Source organism: Oratosquilla oratoria, chromosome 10 (genome assembly GCF_046742065.1).
Source record: "Oratosquilla oratoria isolate Oo_2021 chromosome 10, ASM4674206v1, whole genome shotgun sequence".
NCBI lineage: Eukaryota > Metazoa > Arthropoda > Malacostraca > Stomatopoda > Squillidae > Oratosquilla > Oratosquilla oratoria.
Window position 1 is genome coordinate 58,923,371 of NC_134786.1, and position 19,441 is coordinate 58,942,811.

General features: G+C 40.3%; 1 protein-coding gene across 1 annotated transcript in view; it reads right to left on the reverse strand.

Moving 5' to 3' along the window:
* Window positions 1-19,441, reverse strand: part of LOC143029250 (GDP-D-glucose phosphorylase 1) — a 34,655-nt gene continuing 15,214 nt past the window's right edge. Inside the window, exons 6-9 of the mRNA XM_076191939.1 lie at window positions 16,637-16,737; window positions 14,542-14,690; window positions 13,798-13,863; window positions 1-7,170 (exon numbers count right to left, since the gene is read on the reverse strand). Coding sequence (XP_076048054.1) covers window positions 7,052-7,170; window positions 13,798-13,863; window positions 14,542-14,690; window positions 16,637-16,737 — 435 coding nt within the window. The 3' untranslated portion in view covers window positions 1-7,051. The remainder of the gene's footprint in view (window positions 7,171-13,797; window positions 13,864-14,541; window positions 14,691-16,636; window positions 16,738-19,441) is intronic.

Sequence of the window (19,441 nt, forward strand, 5' to 3'; positions counted from 1 at the left end):
AAGAGTTTGATAAATTAATTAAGGATGAAGGATATTTACATATTTAAGACCACCCCTAGCAGATGCCTATTATGAGTTTACTAATAAGAGTATTTTATAATAAGTATTCTCTTTCTTTAACCTACCATATCATATTAACAACTAAACAACTGAAAACAATTCTGTATACAATTGTAGGAGAGAAGCCAACTGCAGAGTATGGGATTCAATGTATCTAACGCTTCGCCCAGCAGGGCTTCTTCAGAAATAACACTGATTTTTTTTTTTTTTTTTTTTTATAAGGCAATCGATTCATAAGATGGTCATTAAGCCTGATTTGAATTTGTACAGTCTCGACGTTGTTATGGATGTGAACACAGTGGACAAACATCTGACTCCTTATATAACCCGAGCTTACAGGGAGAAACGAACATGAAACTGGTGTAAACACAGTTTGCGTAAATTGCTCGTTACTTTGTTTTTAAAATTGCTAAAGGTTTATTTATTGTAAAAAATACATTGTTTTGATTTATATTATCAATGAGAGATATAAAAGCAGATTCAAAACATCTACGTTTCATAGTATGGTTTTCATATTTGATAATCTTAGTAATATTCCAGTCAGCATTGTGGCCTGTATCGTATCTATGTCTAACAATGGCATTATTCATATTGTAAGTTTTCATATCATATACTAAGAAAAATTATAAAAATTAAAATAAAAGGCATATAATTGATAAACAGTAAACAGCTTGTATATAATAGTATTCAGTAGAAAAAGTTACTTAAAAACGCAACAGATTGATATCATGTATCCCAGAGTATAACCTTCGTGTCGGCCATTTTAATGGGATCCGACTTACGACCAATCCGACTTATGACTGGTTGGTCGGAACCAATCTAGGTCATAACTCAGATAGTAAATGTATATATATATATATATTATATATATATATATATTACCTAATTGTATTATACAGTAAGGGAGCTATGGTTGTAGTGACCAGTCTTTATATCTTTCAGCATCAAGTTTGTTCTCAAATTCTTGTATACTATTTGTACACACTGCCTCATCCAATTTATTCCAGATATCCATCATTCTGCATGGGAAGCTATTCTTTTTTCATATCTCTTCTATAACTATCCTTTTTGAGTTTCTTTTCATGTCCTCTTTTTTTTTTTTCTCTTCTCCAATTTTAATAAATCATCTCTATCTAGGACTTCCATCCCTTTCACAATTCTGTAAATGGTCAGTAGATCTCCTCTTTCTCTTCTTTATTCCAGGGTTGGTAGTTCCAAATTGGACAATCATTGTTTGTATGTCAATTTGGAGAGTGTTGGTGCCATCTTTGTTGTTGCTCTTTGCATTCTTTCTAATTTCTTTATATTCTTATTAGTACTGGGTGTCCATAATGTCGCAGCATACTCCAATCTTGGTCTTATCAGTGTGATTAATATTTTCTTTACCATTTCCTCACCCTAGTAATCAAAAGCCACTTTCATTGATTTTAGTAAATTGAAGGTTTCTCCGACTATTTTGTTGATATGCTTGTCTGGTGACATGTCTTTGTGTATATATATACTGGTATTTGTATATATATATATATACATATATATATACATATACCAAAGGCTTTTTCCCCCTTATAAGGGAGGTAGCCAAAAAACAAAGGCATAGAAACCTCTCCCACCCATTCCATCCCCTACATACTCCACTCCCCTCTAAAATCTTCCCTCCCTCTTATCTTGGTATATCCTGGATAACGGGTCATCCCTGCATCTTTTCCACTGCACTGGGTCAGAAGTAGTGTCAGAAGACAAAAGCACATCCACAGCAAGGCTGCTTCATTACTTGGCAACCCCCCTTTCCATCCCCTCATGCAGAAAAGGAGAAGATGGAGAGAAATCCCTTCAGGCTGTATCAATTTATTTCTCATACATACTACCTCACCCCCCATCCCACACCCACTCCACCTCATGCATCACAGCATCATCCATATATAGCCATTCTCCATTCACTCCTAATTTCTGTCCTCTCTTGTCCTTCCTCAACAGGCTTTACCCTCTTTCCCAAAGCCCCTTTTACACCATTCTTCTATCTCATCCTTAGTCAACCACTCATGTTCACACCTTCCACACCTCTTTTACTAGTCTTTCTTCACTCATTCTTTCCAAGTGTCCAAACCATCCCAATACTCTTTCCTCAACCCCCTATCACACAGGCACCTCATCTCAAACACATTCAAACTCTTCCTCTCTTATTTTCCATGTTTCGGCCATGTACAGTCCTGTTGGCACAATCACTCTTTCATACAGTCTCCTTTTAGCATCCATTCCCAAATGTCTATTTCTCATTACACTTTTTAATACCTAAAGGCATTTACTCGCTTCTCTCGATCTACCTTCTACCTCCACCCCCACTCCTCCCTTTCCCACCACATTTGCACCCAAGTATCTAAAACTATCCACTTCCTCCAGTCTCTCTCCCTTAATACTCACTTCCAGTTTTGTACCACTTTCTCCCATTGCACATCTCATCACCTTACTGTTACCAACATTTATCTTCAACTTCCCTCTTTTGCACACCTTCCCAAACTCTTTCACTAACTTCCTCAATCCCTCCTCTGATCCTGCCACAAATGCAGTGTCATCTGCAAACAACAACTGGCTTATCTCCCACTTTTCTCCATTTTCTTTAATCATCTCCAATCCTTGACCCACTACCTTTGCATTTACCTCTTGCACCACCCCATCCATGTATAGATTGAACAGTCAGGACGACATAACGCATCCCTGATCAAGTCCCACCTTTACCTCAAACCACTCACTCTCTCCATTTCTAATCCTAACACCAACTCTACTACTCTTGTAAAAACTCTTGACTGCTCTCAACAGCTTTCCTCTTATTCCATATATCTGCAATACTTCCCACAGTGCCTTCCTGTCTACCGTCATAAGCCTTTTCCAGATCCATAAAGGCTCAAAATACATCCTTACCTTTTCCTAAAGCTTTCTCACATACCTGGCTTACCACAAAAATCTGATCTATGCATCCCCTACCTGCCCTAAACCCACACTGTTCCTCACCAATTACTTCCTCTGTTCCTCTCCTAATCCTCTCAATCAAGATCCTCCCATAAGCCTTCCCAACTACACTTAACAAGCTGATCCCTCTGAAACTACACTTACACTTGTCCCTTTTTCCCTTGTAAAGTAGAACTATACAGGCACTCCTCCAGTCCTCTGGCACTCTACCCTCTCTTAAGCAAATATTAAATAACCTCACTAGCCAGTCCACCATCACTGTACCTCCTTTTTTCAGATATTCTGTATGGCATCCAACCAACCTAGGTGCCTTACCTGCTCTCATCATCTTAATGGCTGCCTTCACTTCATCTTTCCTTATTTCTCCTCCATTTTCCTCACTCATCATGGTCAATTTCTTAGCACTTCCCACTGAAACTTTCTTTCCCTACCTATCCTCCTTCACATTTAGCAACTCCCTAAAATACTCTGCCCATCTTCCTCACACTGCCTTCTCTTCCATTATCATCTCTCCACCTGCACCTTTTACCTTTTCTTCTCTACTTGATTCGCCTCCTCTTCCTCTCTTAATTTCTTTCCATTTTCTTATTACTTATATATATTTTTATATATATATATATATATACATATATATACATACACACAAAAAGACAGTGAGCTATAGCCAGATCACTGAGGGCACCAGACACAGTGGTTGTCCCACTCTTGCTTCAAGAATGTCTGCCTGTGCAATATGAAGCTATAAGACATTAATCCCACCAACTGGGAGGCCTAAGCAGACAACCACGGTGCATGGAGGACTACAGTCTGGGGAGACATCAAACTCAGTGAGAAGAGGCGAGGCAACAGATGACTTTGCAAGAAAAGTATGAGAGACAGTAGAACACCTGCAGCACTCAGGCACCTCCAGCGCCAGGCTACTCCTGTAATCTGTGTGGCGAGGACTGTCATTCTAGAATTGGGCTATTCAGCCACAGGAGACGCTGCTCCACTAAACAGTAATAAACACTGAACAAACCACTGTCTCTCAAGACAAGAAGGCCAACAATGATAAAAATACACACATACACACACAAAGACCAATGACCTGTACCTACATATAGTGGTCCTGGAAAATGAAATTAAAAATCCATCAACCTCCTCATCTTCAGGAGATGCAGTCCTGAAGGGCTGGCACTCGGTCTCTGGACTGGGTCCAAGACCTTTCTTTACAAATTTCAAAATGTATTTCTTACATTTTTTCACACATGGAGAGCTGACTACCACCAACTGCTCTCCGCTTCCTACCACTTTGAGTTGGCGATATAGAAACAGTTCCACACAGATACAACATAAACAACAGTCCCAGGTTTCTCCCAAGAGAGATCTGTGGGAGGTTATGAGGATCATTATCAGCCACTGTTGGGCTGTTTGTTTTCCATTTCATGAAAATCGAGGCAACAACTGGTTGACATATACACACACAAAATGTTAACATCATATAACCTTGATCATCTCAACATTCACCAGCCAGTCCACCATCAATGTACCTCCTTTTTTTAGACATTCTGCATGACATCCATCCAACCCAGGTGCCTTACCTGCTCTGATCTTAACAACTGCCTTCACTTCATCTTTCCTTATTTCTCCTCCACTTTCCTCATTCAAGGTAATTTCCTTAGCACTTCCCACTGCAACTACCTTTCCCTCCTTATCATCCTTCACATTTAGCAACTCCCTAAAATACCCTGCCCATCTTCCTCTAACTGCCTTCTCTTCCATTATCATCTCTCCATCTGCACATTTTACTTTTTCTTCTCTATTTCATTCACCTCCTCTTCCTCTCTTAATTTCTTTCTAAAACATCTTTTTATTACTTTCAAAATTTTGTCATACTCTTACTCTATTTCACATTTGCTGTCCTCTTTGCCTCCTTTATCTTATGCTTTACTTCTCTTTTCTTTGTACCTCTCATATGATTCTCTTGTCCTATTTTGTAATCAATCTGTGAATGCTCAATTCTCTTCTACAACTTTCTTTGCTTCCTCATCCCACCACTCACTACCCTTCCTTCTATTTCCTCCCATCCTTCTTGTTCCACACACCATCTTTGCACACCTTGTGACTTCCTCCTTGAAACATCCCCATTCCTCCTCCACTCCTAGTTCTACTATCCTTCACTCCCTCCCACTCCTCTCTCAATTTCTTCTTCTACTCCTCTTTTTCTTTCTCATTTAAGCAGTTCACTTTAAGCACCTCCGTACCTTCTGTCCTTTTCCTCCTTCTCCACCTATACTCTATTCTCAACTTACCCTCCACCAGAAAATGATCTGATATTCCCCCTCTCTCTCCCCTTAGAATATGTACATCCTTAATTCTTCCTACTGTTCTCCTGTTTACCACTATATAGTCCATTAACACTACCACCCTTCCATCCACCACCCTCTTTCATGTGTACTTATACTTGACTTTCTTCTTAAACACTGTATTTGCTATCATCAACTTTCTAGACACATCTCCACCATCATCTCTCCACTATGATTTCTTCCTGGAACTCCACACTTCCCAACCACTCTGTCTATTGGTTCATTTCCTACCCAAGCACTAGGACTCCCAATACCACTACATTGACATTTCTCCCTAAATCCTCTATGCATTCATTCAAATCTATCAAAAAAAAAAAAACTCCCTTTCCTCTACCCTCTTCTCACTACCAGTCCCATATGCACTTACAAAAACCCACACCTCCCTTCCCAGTTTCACTTTCATCGACATTAATCATGAATAAACCTCCTTCCACTCCACCACACGCTTACCTATCTCTTCACTTACTAGTATAGCCACCCCTTCTCTCCCTCATCCTCTCTTCACTCCCGAGATCCTCCTAACTACACTCCCAAACTCAAATTCGCCCCTCCCTTTCAACTTAGTTTCACTCAATGCCAACACATTCATCTTCTTTCTTCTCACAAACATCCTGCCTATCTCTTCCCTTTTACTCTCATCTGTACCAAATTCACGCACATTAAAAGACCCAAACCTTTGAGTACTGGTTGGAAAACTCCTTCCAGACTCTCCTATACCTTTATTATTTTTAGAAATGTCCCCTTTGGGACTACAGGGAGAAGGATGCCTAACCCTATCCCCATCCCATTTTTGTTGCCTTGTGCAACTCAAATGGAAAGAATTGGTGGCAGTATTCTTTTCCCCCACCACAGGGTTCTGCAAAAATGAGAAAAAGAATATTTAGAGAAATGGTACAGGACAGTAACATGAGAAGAGTGAGGGGCCAGCATAACGGAGGAACAGTTGCAGTATAATAAAGTATCATCATTTCTCTATGAATAGACTTTCCTCTACCACAGACAAAATGATGTGTGGCTCTGGTCTGTAGGGGGACCCCATTTAGACCCTAAAATATCAACTGCATGCTACTTAGCAGCTTTTAACCCCACAATAACATGCAGCCAATACCCCAGATGGATATTATATGAATTGATAATTTAATTTTTTTTTCTTGAAAAATATGAACATTTCAAAATAAACCCAAACTTCTGATTAAAAGATTGTGTTTTTTTTATGATAATGAGATATTACAAACCAGGAAATGACACTTAAAACTGGGGAACAAATAATGTGTTACACAGTTCCTCCCCCTCCTTTCCTGACCCTTGCACATAACTGACTATTTGTGAAACTTTCAACTGCCTTCAAAACACTCGCTCTATTTCATATATTTGTAAAACACTCCACAAAGCTTCTCTATTTATCCCAATAAATGCCCAATTTAAGTCCATAAAAGGATATGAAAAAAGACACATGCATACATGTTAAATATTTTTCATATACCTGTCTCATCACAAAAAATATAACAAATATGTATATCATCACACATACAAAGGCATACATATATTTCCTAACACTTGAAACATAAAAAAAAGAAAAAAAAAAAAAGGTGTTTTTTTGGAATACCAATGTATGAAACTAATTCTTTCACCACTACCACTATCATACACAAATAATTACATCATAAGCAAGTGTCAAGTCATCAAACATTTTCATATAATTCCTTCACTGATGAATATAACTGATTGTACACGTCATCAACGAATCCTGCCAAAAAAGATGCAACTTCATCTTCTGTAAGTGTTTCCCATGTATTGGTTTCTGAAAGATAAAAACATATCTTAAATGTTATCTGAATTCTTATAGAGAAAAATTATGGAAGTACAACTTTCAATTATATATCTATGATTTTAGTTATTTTCAATATAAACATATCCTCACTGGATTTGATAAAATTCTCATCAGGCAGAAAATTCTCAGCCCTTTCACTCCTATCACATGCATCTCCTTTTAGTCTCTCTCACATAAACCACATAAAAACTTTCCCAGCTTTACTGCCGGTCCATCACCCATTCATCTTTTTCATGGAATAGGTTGTTACCTTAGTCTATACCTTGCACCATGATTCAGTAACGCTTTCTTGACATAAACACCGGGCGTACAACTGAGCTAACTTAATATGAACTTCTTTCCCTGCGTCTTTCAACAGATCTATTGATATGCTGTCCTCCCCAGGTGCTTTTTCTTGTTTCATATTTTTTAGAGCAAAATCTACTTCTTCCTTTGTAATCTCTGGTACATTACTAACATCCACAGATGAATTTACTGACTTAACTACAGTCTTTGATGAGTAAAGCTCTTGGTATAATTCTTCTACTCTTTTTACCATTCTGTCTCTGCATTTAATTTCTCCATTTCTATCTTTCAAACATATCATTTACTGTCATCCTAAAGCATGTCTGCGCTAGGTCCCTTTACTACTTTTGCCTGAGTAGTTTCCTCTATTTCATCCATGTTTCTCTTTCTTTTCTCTGATCTCTGCCTTTTATTGATAAGTTTGTTTAATTCTACTTTTTCTATTTCGTCTCTCCTGCTTTTAATCTGCATGGTCCTTCTTCTTTTAATTAGGTCATTTGAAGCTTTGGTGTATTTGTTTTCACTAATACTTTTTGTACTTCCTACTTTCTCTGCCAATTCCCTGTTGATATTCACTAAATTCAAATTAATATCTTCCATGGTGTCCTCATTAGTTCTTAGAGCTTCGAATCTATTTTTAATTTCTAACTGAAGTTTCTTTTTATTATCCTTAACCTTTGCAAGGCTGATTTTCTTTCTTAAAATTAGCTTATTTCTCTTGGCTCTGATATTGAATTTAGCTGTACAACCTACCTATGGTCACTACCTATGCTGAGTCTATTTATGACCGTAACATTGCTAATGCTCTTGCTCCCATCTCCCAATATAAAGCCTACTTCGTTCTTTGTTGTTCCATTTGGATTTCTCCACGTCCATTTACGACCTACACGCTTTTGTTAGAAAGTGTTCATTATCCTCATGTTGTAGTTCTCTGCAAAATTGACCAACATCTCACCTCTGTCATTTCTTTTTACCTACTCCAAACTTCCTAATGCATGACTCATCTCCCATCTTCTTCCCCACTTTAGCATTAAAGTCACCTATTACCAATGTGTAGTTATTTTTTTCTTGATCCATTACCTGACTTAAATTATCATAGGACTCAATTTCATTGTCTGAACTCTGTGAAGTTGGTGCATAAAACTGAACTATTTCTTTAGTGTAGTTTTTACACAGCCTTATCACAATCCAAGCTACCCTGTCTGATAAACTACTGAACTTAACTATGTTACCAGCACTTCTCAATTTATCAAGAATCCTACTCAACTAGATCTTTCTTTGTCCTTAACTCTATGCTAGAACAGGTGGTGAACATCTTGTAATTGTATCAGCTTTTCCTCCACCCTTCGGACCTCGCTCAGTCCTATGATGTCTCACTTGATGTTATCTAGTTCTTCCAGTAAACTCTCCAGCCTGTGGTCTTCTGAGAGAGTTCTTAGATTATAAGTATAGATCTTCATTTTCTTCATGCTGTTTAATGTCCAAGACTTGGATCTGCTTGGACAGTGCTGACTCACATTTGGTGGCACACTGCCCGTAAGCACACAAGGTAATGTGGTTGGACCTTTAGGTGATGATGATCCAACATAATTGCTATGAAGCATTCTGGCAATAATCTCACCTCCTTGCCAACTGATTTCTGGTGAGATATTTCTCTGGTATCACCTTTTTATATTTGGTGAAGCCCTATATATCTATAGGGTGCCCAATGGTCCATGCTGTCATTATGTCTGTGCCCCATCTATGAGGAATTTCCCTGTTTGCCATCAGGGATGTGCCAGTTGGAGGTGGGTCCTGCGACTGTGTGCAAGCTGCTCTTTGTCTGATCTTTCTTACAAAACCTGTTCGATATGGGTGACCCTGCAGAGATTTCCTCTCTATAGACATATTTTTTGTAGTCATTAAGATTCTCAAGCCTATCAACCACATCAAGGTGTCAACTCTCAGATAGGATATATATATTCATATTTATTTATATAAAGCTTTTAGGAGGCCATGTTGTCAGGTCAGAGGAAATAGATTTCTTCTTCAGTTTTGTTTCATTTATACCTTCTCACTGGCCACGCTGATGAGCACACAAGCTACTGTATGTACCAAGCTTTACATGCTTTGTACAAACAGTAGGCCCACAGTTTTTTTTTTTTTTTCGCTCTGATCACTATACTAGTGCTAGTCAGCAGTTTGGCAGAAAACAAAAATAGGAATTTCACTTGTTTTTATTTCATTTTGATTTCAGGTTTTCCAACGTCAGTGGGCCCATAACCTTCCCCCCCAAAAAAAAAAAATCTGGCCTAAGGAGCTATGAGAGAGAGAGAGAGAGAGAGAGAGAGAGAGAGAGAGAGAGAGAGAGAGAGAGAGAGAGAGAGAGAGAGAGAGAGAGAGAGAGAGAGAGAGAGAGAGAGGAGAAGGGAGAGAGGAGAAGGGAGAGAGGAGAGGGGAGAGAGAAGGGAGAGAAAGGAGAGAGAGAGAGAAAGGAGAGTAAGGAGAGAGACAGAGAAGGAAGAGAGAAGGAAGAGACAAAGAAGAGAGAGAGAGAGAGAGAGAGAGAGAGAGAGAGAGAGAGAGAGAGAGAGAGAGAGAGAGAGAGAGAGAGGAGAAGGAGAGAAAGTGGAGAAAAAGAGAAGGAGAGAGAGAGGTAAGAGAGGAGAAAGAGAAGAGAAGTGAGAGAGGAGAAGAGGTGAGAGAGAAGAGAGAAAGAAGGGAAAAGAGAAAGAATGGGCAAGAGAAAGGAGAGGAGAGAGAGAGAAGGAGAGAAAGGGGAGAGAGAAGGAGAGAAAGGGGAGAGAGAGAGAAGGAGAGAAAGGGGAGAGAGAGAGAAGGGGAACGAGAAAGAAGGAGAGGGGGGGGAGAGAGAAAGAGAGAGAGGAGAGGGAAAGAGAGAGGAGAGAATGTAAAGGAGAGAGAGAGAGGAGAGGGAAAGAGTAAGGGAGGGAGGGGGGAGAGGGAGAGAGAGACAGAGTGAGAGAGATAGACAGAGATGGAGAGAACAGAGGGGGGGGAGAGGGAGGGATAGAGGTAGAGTTGAGGCCTCCATATCATATCATGTCAGTCTGACACTACTTTCATGTTTCATAATAAAGGAGACACAGTAGATCCCTGGTTCTTGAATGTCTGGCACACACACACACATACCAAGGCTTTTTCCCCCTTCCAAGGGAGGTAGCCACAAAGGGAAAGGCATAAAAACACTACCACCCATTTCATCCCTAAATACACTCCACACCCCTCCCACCCTTCCTCTCATCTGAGCACCTCCTGGATGACGGGTCATCCCTGAACCCTGCCCACCGCCCTGGGTCAGAAGCAGTGTCGCAAGACACAGTACATCCACAGCAAGGCCGCTTCATTTAATCGGCGACCCCCCCTCTCCGTCCCCCTTTGCATATAAGGAGAGGACGGGGAGAAATCCCTTCGGGCTGCGTCAAAATTTACTCACACATACTACCCCACCCCCCACCCCCCCGCCCATTCCTCCTCATGCAGTCACATCATCCATATACAACCATTCTCCACTCACCTCTGTCTTCCGTCCTCTCCCTTCCTTCCTCAACAGACATTCCCCTCTTCCCCAAAAGCCCCCTTCACCCCATCCATCCACCTCATCCTAGGACGTCCCCTCATGTTCACTCCCTCCACATCTGCCTTCCATACCTCTTTTACTAGTCTTTCTTCACTCATTCTTTCCATGTGTCCAAACCATCCTAATATTCTTTCATCAACCCTCTCTCCCAAATCCTTTTTCACCCCTGTTCTCCTCCTCACCTCCTCATTTCTCACTCTATCTAGCCTAGTAACCCCCACCATACTTCTCAGACACCTCATCTCAAACACATTCAAACTCCTTCTCTCTTCTTCTCTTATGTTCCACGTTTCTGCCCCATACAGTGCTGTTGGCACAATCACTCCTTCATACAGTCTCCTCTTCGCATCCATTCCCAAATGTCTATTTCTCATTACACTCTTTAAACCACCAAGGCATTTACTCGCTTCTCTCAATCTACATTCTACCTCCACCTTCACTCCACCTTTTCCTGCTACACTTGCACCCAAGTATCTAAAACTATCCACTTCCTCCAGTCGCTCTCCCTTAATGTTCACTTCCAGTCTACTGCCACTTTCACCCCTTGTACATCTCATCACCTTACTTTTACCCACATTTATCTTTAGCTTTCTTCTATCACATACTCTCCCAAACTCTGCCACCAGCTTCCTCAATCCCTCCTCTGACCCTGCCACAAGCGCAGTGTCGTCCGCAAACAACAGCTGGCTCACCTCCCACTTTTCTCCATTTTCTTTAACCATCTCCAATCCCTGACTCACTACCCTAGCATTCACCTCTCGCACCACCCCATCCATGTATAAGTTGAACAGCCAGGGCGACATAACGCATCCTTGACGAAGTCCCACCTTTACTTCAAACCACTCACTCTCTCCATTTCCAATCCTAACACATGCTCTACTACTCACATAAAAACTCTTGACGGCTCCCAAAAGCTTTCCTCCTATCCCATAAATCTGCATAACCTCCCACAGTGCCTTTCTGTCTACCCTATCATAAGCCTTTTCCAGATCCATAAAAGCCCAAAAAACATCCTTCCCCTTTCCTATAGCTTTCTCACATATCTGTCTTACCACAAAGATCTGATCTACACAACCTCTACCCGTCCTAAATCCACACTGTTCCTCACCAATTACTCCTTCTGTTCCTCTCCTAATCCTCTCAATTAAGATTCTCCCATAAGCCTTCCCTACTACACTCAACAGGCTAATCCCTCTGAAATTACTACATTCACACTTGTCCCCTTTTCCCTTGTAAAGAGGAACTATACAGGCACTACTCCAGTCCTCCGGTACTCTACCCTCTCTCCAGCAAACATTAAATAATCTCACCAACCAGTCCACCATCACTGAACCTCCCTTTTTCAGACATTCTGCATGACATCCATCCAGACCAGGTGCCTTACCTGCTTTCATCATCTTTACAACTGCCTTCACCTCATCCTTCCTTATTTCTCCTCCATTCTCCTCACTCATCACTCTCATTTTCTTCGTATTTCCCACTGCAGCTATCTTTCCTTCCCTATCCTCCTTCACATTCAGCAACTCCCTAAAATATTCTGCCCATCTTCCCCTCACTGCCATCTCTTCCATTATCAACTCTCCATCTGTACCTTTTACCTTTTCTTCCCTACTTGATTCGCCTCCTCTTCCTCTCTTAATTTCTTTCCAAAACATCTTTTTATTACTTTCAAAATTTTCTGTCATACTCCTACCCCATTTCACATCTGCTCTCCTCTTTGCCTCCTTTACCTTTTGCTTTACTTCTCTTTTCTTTTCTTTGTACGTCTCATATGACTCCCCTGTCCTCTTTTGTAACCAATCTGTGAATGCTCGCTTCTTCTCTTCTACAACCTTCTTTGTTTCCTCATCCCACCATTCACTACCCTTTCTTCTATTTCCCCCTGTCCTTCTTGTTCCACACACCATCCTTGCACACTTTAAGACTCCCTCCTTGAACCATCCCCATTCCTCCTCCACACCCATCTCTGCTCTATCCTTTACTCCCTCCCACTCCTCCTTCAGCTTCTTTTCGTACTCCTTCTCCTTTTCCTTTTCATTCAAGGAGTTCACTCTAAGAACCTCCCTACCTTTTGTCCCTTTCCTCTTCCTCCATCTATCCTCCACTCTCAACTTACCTTCCACCAAAAAATGATCTGATATTCCCCCACCCTCTCCCCTTAGCACATGTACATCCTTAACTCTTCCTATCATAATCCTATTTACCACTACATAATCCATTAGCGCTCTATCTACCACCCTTCCCTCCACCACCCTCTCCCATGTGTACTTATGCTTGACTTTCTTCCGAAACACTGTATTTGCTATCATCAACTCTCTTTCTAGACACATTCCCACCATCAACTCTCCACTACGATTCTTTCCTGGAACTCCACACTTCCCAACCACTCCATCGATTGGACCATTTCCCACTCTAGCATGTCTGGCAAGCCAAATAAATCGGTTCTCTACCAAAAATAAAAAATAGAAATAATAATAAAAAATAATAAAAATAAATAAATAAAAATAATAATAATTTTTTGCTCCAGTGGTTGACCAAAATATCAGTTCTTGACCAACCAAATGGAGAAAATTGAAAAATGGGGAGATATCAAAAGTTTTGTGGAAAAACATCACCCTGATAAAGGTGCATCCAGCACATCAATAAATTTGTTTCTTTCCTCAACAAAATTGGTTCTGGAACAGTTTCCTACATTAAATTGTGGTCAAGAACCAAGGTTCTACTGTACTTACCGTATACTGGAATGTGACCAGCTAATTCTGCTAATGCCACGGAAAATTTGCCAACTGTCTTCACTCCTAAAAAGAAAAAAGAAACAGAATTATAAACATACCTAATTATCTTAACCTAACACTCACCAACCAGCACTTATGATGTTTAAGCCCCGAACATAAACCCACTCTGGAATTCAGGATTTTTTTAAGTCCTAAGCCAATTCACAAAGTGGGCCCAAACATCCACACAAGTGGCAGTTGTTTAGTGTTAGATTAACCTCTTCGGTACAACGACACCTACGTAGACATCGTGAGGCATGAGTAGGTACTTGAGGATGCCAGTGTTAGTGTCTTCATTATATATTTTTTTGTAGTTGTACATGAGTTACCCCCAGATTCTGTCAACTGATTTGATCATGTTTTCTGTGTTTATTATTACTCTGAGTAAAAGAGAATGAGTAATACAGCAGTGACTTAATATTTTATAATGCAAGTAGTGTGATGCATAGTACATATGGCAGCCGATGTTGAGCACGAAAATTTTACCCATGCTAAAGTGGTTAAGAGACCTAGGTGCGAATTCGCTGGTTCTGAGGATGGGTGGCACAGAGACGATTATCTCTATGTCCATCTAGTAAAATCACATGCACATACTCATTAGTCCCACATTATCTAGTATGAAATGAACACAAGACAAGGCCATATAAATCATGAATAACAAAACCAACTCTCACATACTTTCAAGTGAGTCTGATTCCTTACCTTTAGTTCCTTTTTGAGCCCACACAACAAGGCGGATTGTATCATATACATTTTCTGTTGTTTTCTTATGAAATTTCACTGCTCGCGTAATGTAGATATTATGAGGAATTTCATTTTCTAATAGGTAATCTATGAGGATCATAACATTTCTGAAAAAGATAACCTAAGTTACTTCAACTGGTGTTTATGCAAGCAATAAAAATGTAAAGGAAAATTAATGGAAAGACTGATATCAGAAAGAATCAAAAAACAAATATCTACCTCCCCCAACCAATATGGATTCAAGAAAGGACACTCTCCTAGCACTGTTCACAAACATCATACAACAAGTGCTGGAAGGATTCAATAAAGTACCTCAACCAAAAAGAAGAGTTATGGTAGCCACATATATAAACAAGGTTTTTGACAAGGTTCCCCAACACATTTTATCCAAAAAAGATCATTGGGACAAACATTCACAACAAAGACATGAAATGGTTAACCAACTTTAAAGCAGGAAGATAGTACAGAGTAACCCAAAATAACCAAATCTTGGGAACAAAAAGGCTATACATGGGAGTCCCTTTGGGTGCAATACTTTCACCCTTACTGTTCAACCTCTTCATGAGTGATCTTCCAACTCAAAAAAAATAAATACAAATGTTCTCTTAGATCCAGGTGACTTGACAATAATAACCCAGCATAATAAATATCAAACAGCAGCAAAAAACACTCAAGCCTACTTGAACGAACTGGAACAACGGCTCAAAAATAACAATTTGATCCATCTTGTAGAGCATTAGTGATCCAAGTGTGAATGTAATTTTGTGTGGCTGTGCTGTGTGCTTGTATAATGTAATGAGATGGATGAATGGTATTTAGGGTTCTTAGCATAGAACTGTGTACCTATCATTTCCATGTAATATTCTACGGGAAGGATTTTAGTTTCTGTGTGCAGGTGTCCCGTTGGGGTGGGTTTTGTGAATCCTGTTATTACTTTCAGTGACTTATTCTGTACTGTTTGTAAGTTGTCTATATTTGTCTTGTTGGTAGTTAGGAATCATATTGTGGAACTGGATGACATGACATTAAACGGATTATGTAGTGGTATCCAATCCCTCTTCACAATGGCAGACATCAGAGGTGTGGTTGATGAGTGTTCCATATATATGCTAGCACCTAATCAGTATGGTTGAGCTGATCACACTGATTTCAGATTTCATTGACAACCACAGCCATTCTGACATACCAAAAACTTCACATGCCCTTGTCACCAAACATGTAACTTTACCAAGCCAGATTAAGCCACTTTGGTGAGGTACAGAGGCTGTATTATCACCCAAATGGAGGATTGAAAAAGTTCTGGATATTCACATTTTCAGGGATAAATGAGAGATTGAGAGCAGAGGAAAAGTGAAGAAAGCAGGGAAAGGGAGGAACATAGAGAAGTGCTGAGAGTAAACAAATTGAATGAGAAGGATAAAGAGAAATACCACGAGTTGCTGAGAGAAGTGTGGGGGGTAGTGAGAGCCAGGGGAAAAGCAAGAGTAAAAGAATGGGTATGTTTCAAGCAGGAAGTGATAATATTAGCAAAAATGACATGTGGAACAAGGAAGACTAGAAGGAACAAGACAGGGAACAAATAGTGGTATGAAGAGGTGAAAGCAGTGTTGGAAAGGAAGAAGCAAGCATATGAGGACTAGTTGCAAGGGAAACAGTACGACTGACTGACCCCATAAATCTCTCCAGTAACTCTGCACTGAATCAATGTAAGGCAATTTCCATGTTACTGAATTACGGTAATAGAAGGAGGGGAGCTGTTGTTGGTCTTCAGCTTTCCTTATGTGAAAAGGTTGAGGAAACACAGTTAAAGTAGATAGAAATTTTAGTCCTGGTCCTGAGATCAAGTGTCAATCCCTTGAAACTACAGTTCCCTATAGAGGCGAGAGAATTATTTTTGGATATGGGCAACTGAAAGGTCTCTCTGATTCTATTTTGCATGACCACCACTTGCATATACTCACCACTGGTTCTTATACAGAAGAAACTGACCCAAGAAGACTGAGTACAAGATGAAGAGCAAAGACTTCCCAGTCAGCTCTTCAATCTGACTCACCTGACAAAGGTATCAACATCATCATCTTCTAATTGAAACACAAATCCTTTTGCAAAATAATCTTCAAATTCATAACAAGGTCCAGCAATCTGTTTGCAATCCTGAAAAGATTAAAAAGTTGATCCTAGTTAGTTTCTGAATGATCAAAATGGGTTCTTTTGGGCATGTGTTGTGACTTTCATATTGCATGCACACTATGAAAATGTTGTCTCTTTGACAAAGAACAAGTACAGTAAACCCCTGCTATACCAAACCCCATTACATCAAATTTCAGCTATACTGACCCAAGTGAGACCTACCAACTATTTGTCTGATATAACAAACAAGGTTGGTATATGCAATGCAAGGTTTGGTATGGATGGCTGGGACATGGAAAATTTAAATATATATGTACATAAAGTGCGTACTTTCACCTATATTGACCAAGCCTTCCCCACCCCCATTATTTCAACATATCAAGGATTTACTGCAATTGGTACACTGCTTGGACAGTGTGTAATAAACTTCCATCTCATAAACAGATCCAAAGTTCAATACAATAAAACCTTTGGATATATAATTCAATTATTACTTAACACAGACATCTCCTTTTACTAGGACACTATATACAAGTATGCACACTGCAAGGCCTCATCATTCTGTAAGTTTCATTATGTTTCATATAATTGTTGTCTCATATCTCACTAAGTGGAAAATCTACAGTTCCACACAGGTGGCAACAGTCTTTGCACCCTTCCATAGACTTCTCTGGGGAAAAAAATTGGCCAGTTGTCTGTGTTGTATGGGTGTGGGACTGTTTTTGTCACTGGCTATAAGAAGTAGGAGGAAGGGAGCAGTTGCCTGTTGTCAAATCTCCATTTGTGAAAAGGTGTAAGAAAGACAGGATTGCACCTCCTGATCCTGCTACAAGTACAGTGTTGTCAGCAAGCAACAGCTGGCTTATCTCCCTTTTTTCTCCATTTTCTTTAACCATCTCTAATCCCTGGCCCATTACCCTTGCATATACTTCTCGCACCATCCCATCCATGTATAAATTGAACAACCATGGTGAAATGACACATCCCTGGCAAACCCCCACTTTTAACTCAAAGCACTTGCTCTCTCTATTTCTTATTCTAACACAAGCTCTACTGCTCTTGTAAAACTCTTGACTGCTCTTAACAGCTTTCCTTCTATCCCATATATCTGCAACAATTCCCACAGTGACTTCCTGTCTACCTTGTCATAAGCCTTTTCTAAATCCATAAAGGCCCAAAAAACATCCTTATCTTTTCCTAAAGCTTTCTCACATATCTGTCTTACCACAAAGTGAAATAGACATACATACATACATACATATACCAAGGATTTTTCCCCCTTACAAGGGAGGTAGCCAAAAAGGAAAAGGCATAAAATAATTCCCACCCATTCCATCCCTGAATACACTCCACACCCCTCCACCCTCCCTCTTATCTTAGCACCTCCTGGATGACGGGTCATCCCTGCACCTTGTCCACTGCCCTGGGTCAGAAGCAGTGTCACAAGACACAGCACATCCACAGCAAGGCCACTTCATTAAATCGGCGACCCCCCCTCTCCATCCCCCCATGCATAGAAGGAGAAGACAGGGAGAAATCCCTTCATGCTGCATCAAATTTTGCTCACACAAACTACCTCATCCCCCATCACCCACCCATTCCACCTCATGCATCACAACATCATCCATATACAACCATTCTCCATTCACCTGTCTTCTGTCCTCTCCCGTCCTTCGTCAACAGACATTCCCCTCTTCCCAAAAGCCCCCTTCACCCCATCCATCCACCTCATCCTAGGATGTCCCCTCATGTTCACTCCCTCCACATCTGCCTTCCATACCTCTTTTACTGGTCTTTCTTCACTCATTCTTTCCATGTGTCCAAACCATCCTAATACTCTTTCATCAACCCTATCTCCAAACTCCCTTTCCACCCCTGTTCTCCTCACATACATACATAAATATACCAAAGGCTTTTTTCCCCTTATAAGGGAGATATCCAAAAACAAACGCATAAAAACCACTCCCACCCATTCCATCCCTATCATAATCCACTCCCCTCCACCCTCTTATCTTGGCATCTCCTGGATGATGGGTCATCCCTGCATCTCACCCACTGCCCTGGGTCAGAAGCAGTGTCACAAGACACAGCACATACACAGCAAGGTCACTTCATTAAATTGGCGACCCCCACTCTCCGTCCCCTCATGCAGATAAGGAGAAGACAGAGAGAAATCCCTTCAGGGTGTGTCAAATCATTTTTCACACACACTCCTTCACCCCCCATCCCCCACCCATTCTACTTCATGCATCACAGCACCATCCATACACAACCACTCTCCACTCACCCCCGTCCTCCGCTCCCTCCTATCCCTCCTGAACAGACACTCCCCTGCTTCCCAAAGCACCCTTTACTCCATCCATCCATCTCATCCTAGGTCAACCCCTCATGTTCACTCCTTCCAAACAAATAGATAAAATAAAATCTTTTGATTAATTATAAGATAATTATGATTGCTAACTGCAATAAAGCAAAGGATTTATCTTTTTCAACATTTTATCATGTATTAATTTTTTTTTATTTACTTATTTATTTTAATTATATATATATATATATATATATATATATATATATATATATATATATATATATATATATATATATATATATATATATATATATGACACTGTTCTGACCCAGGGCAGTGAACAAAATACAGGGATGACCTGTCATCCAGGAGGTACCAAGATAAGAGGGAGGGTAGAGGGTGGAGAGGAGTGAAGTGTAT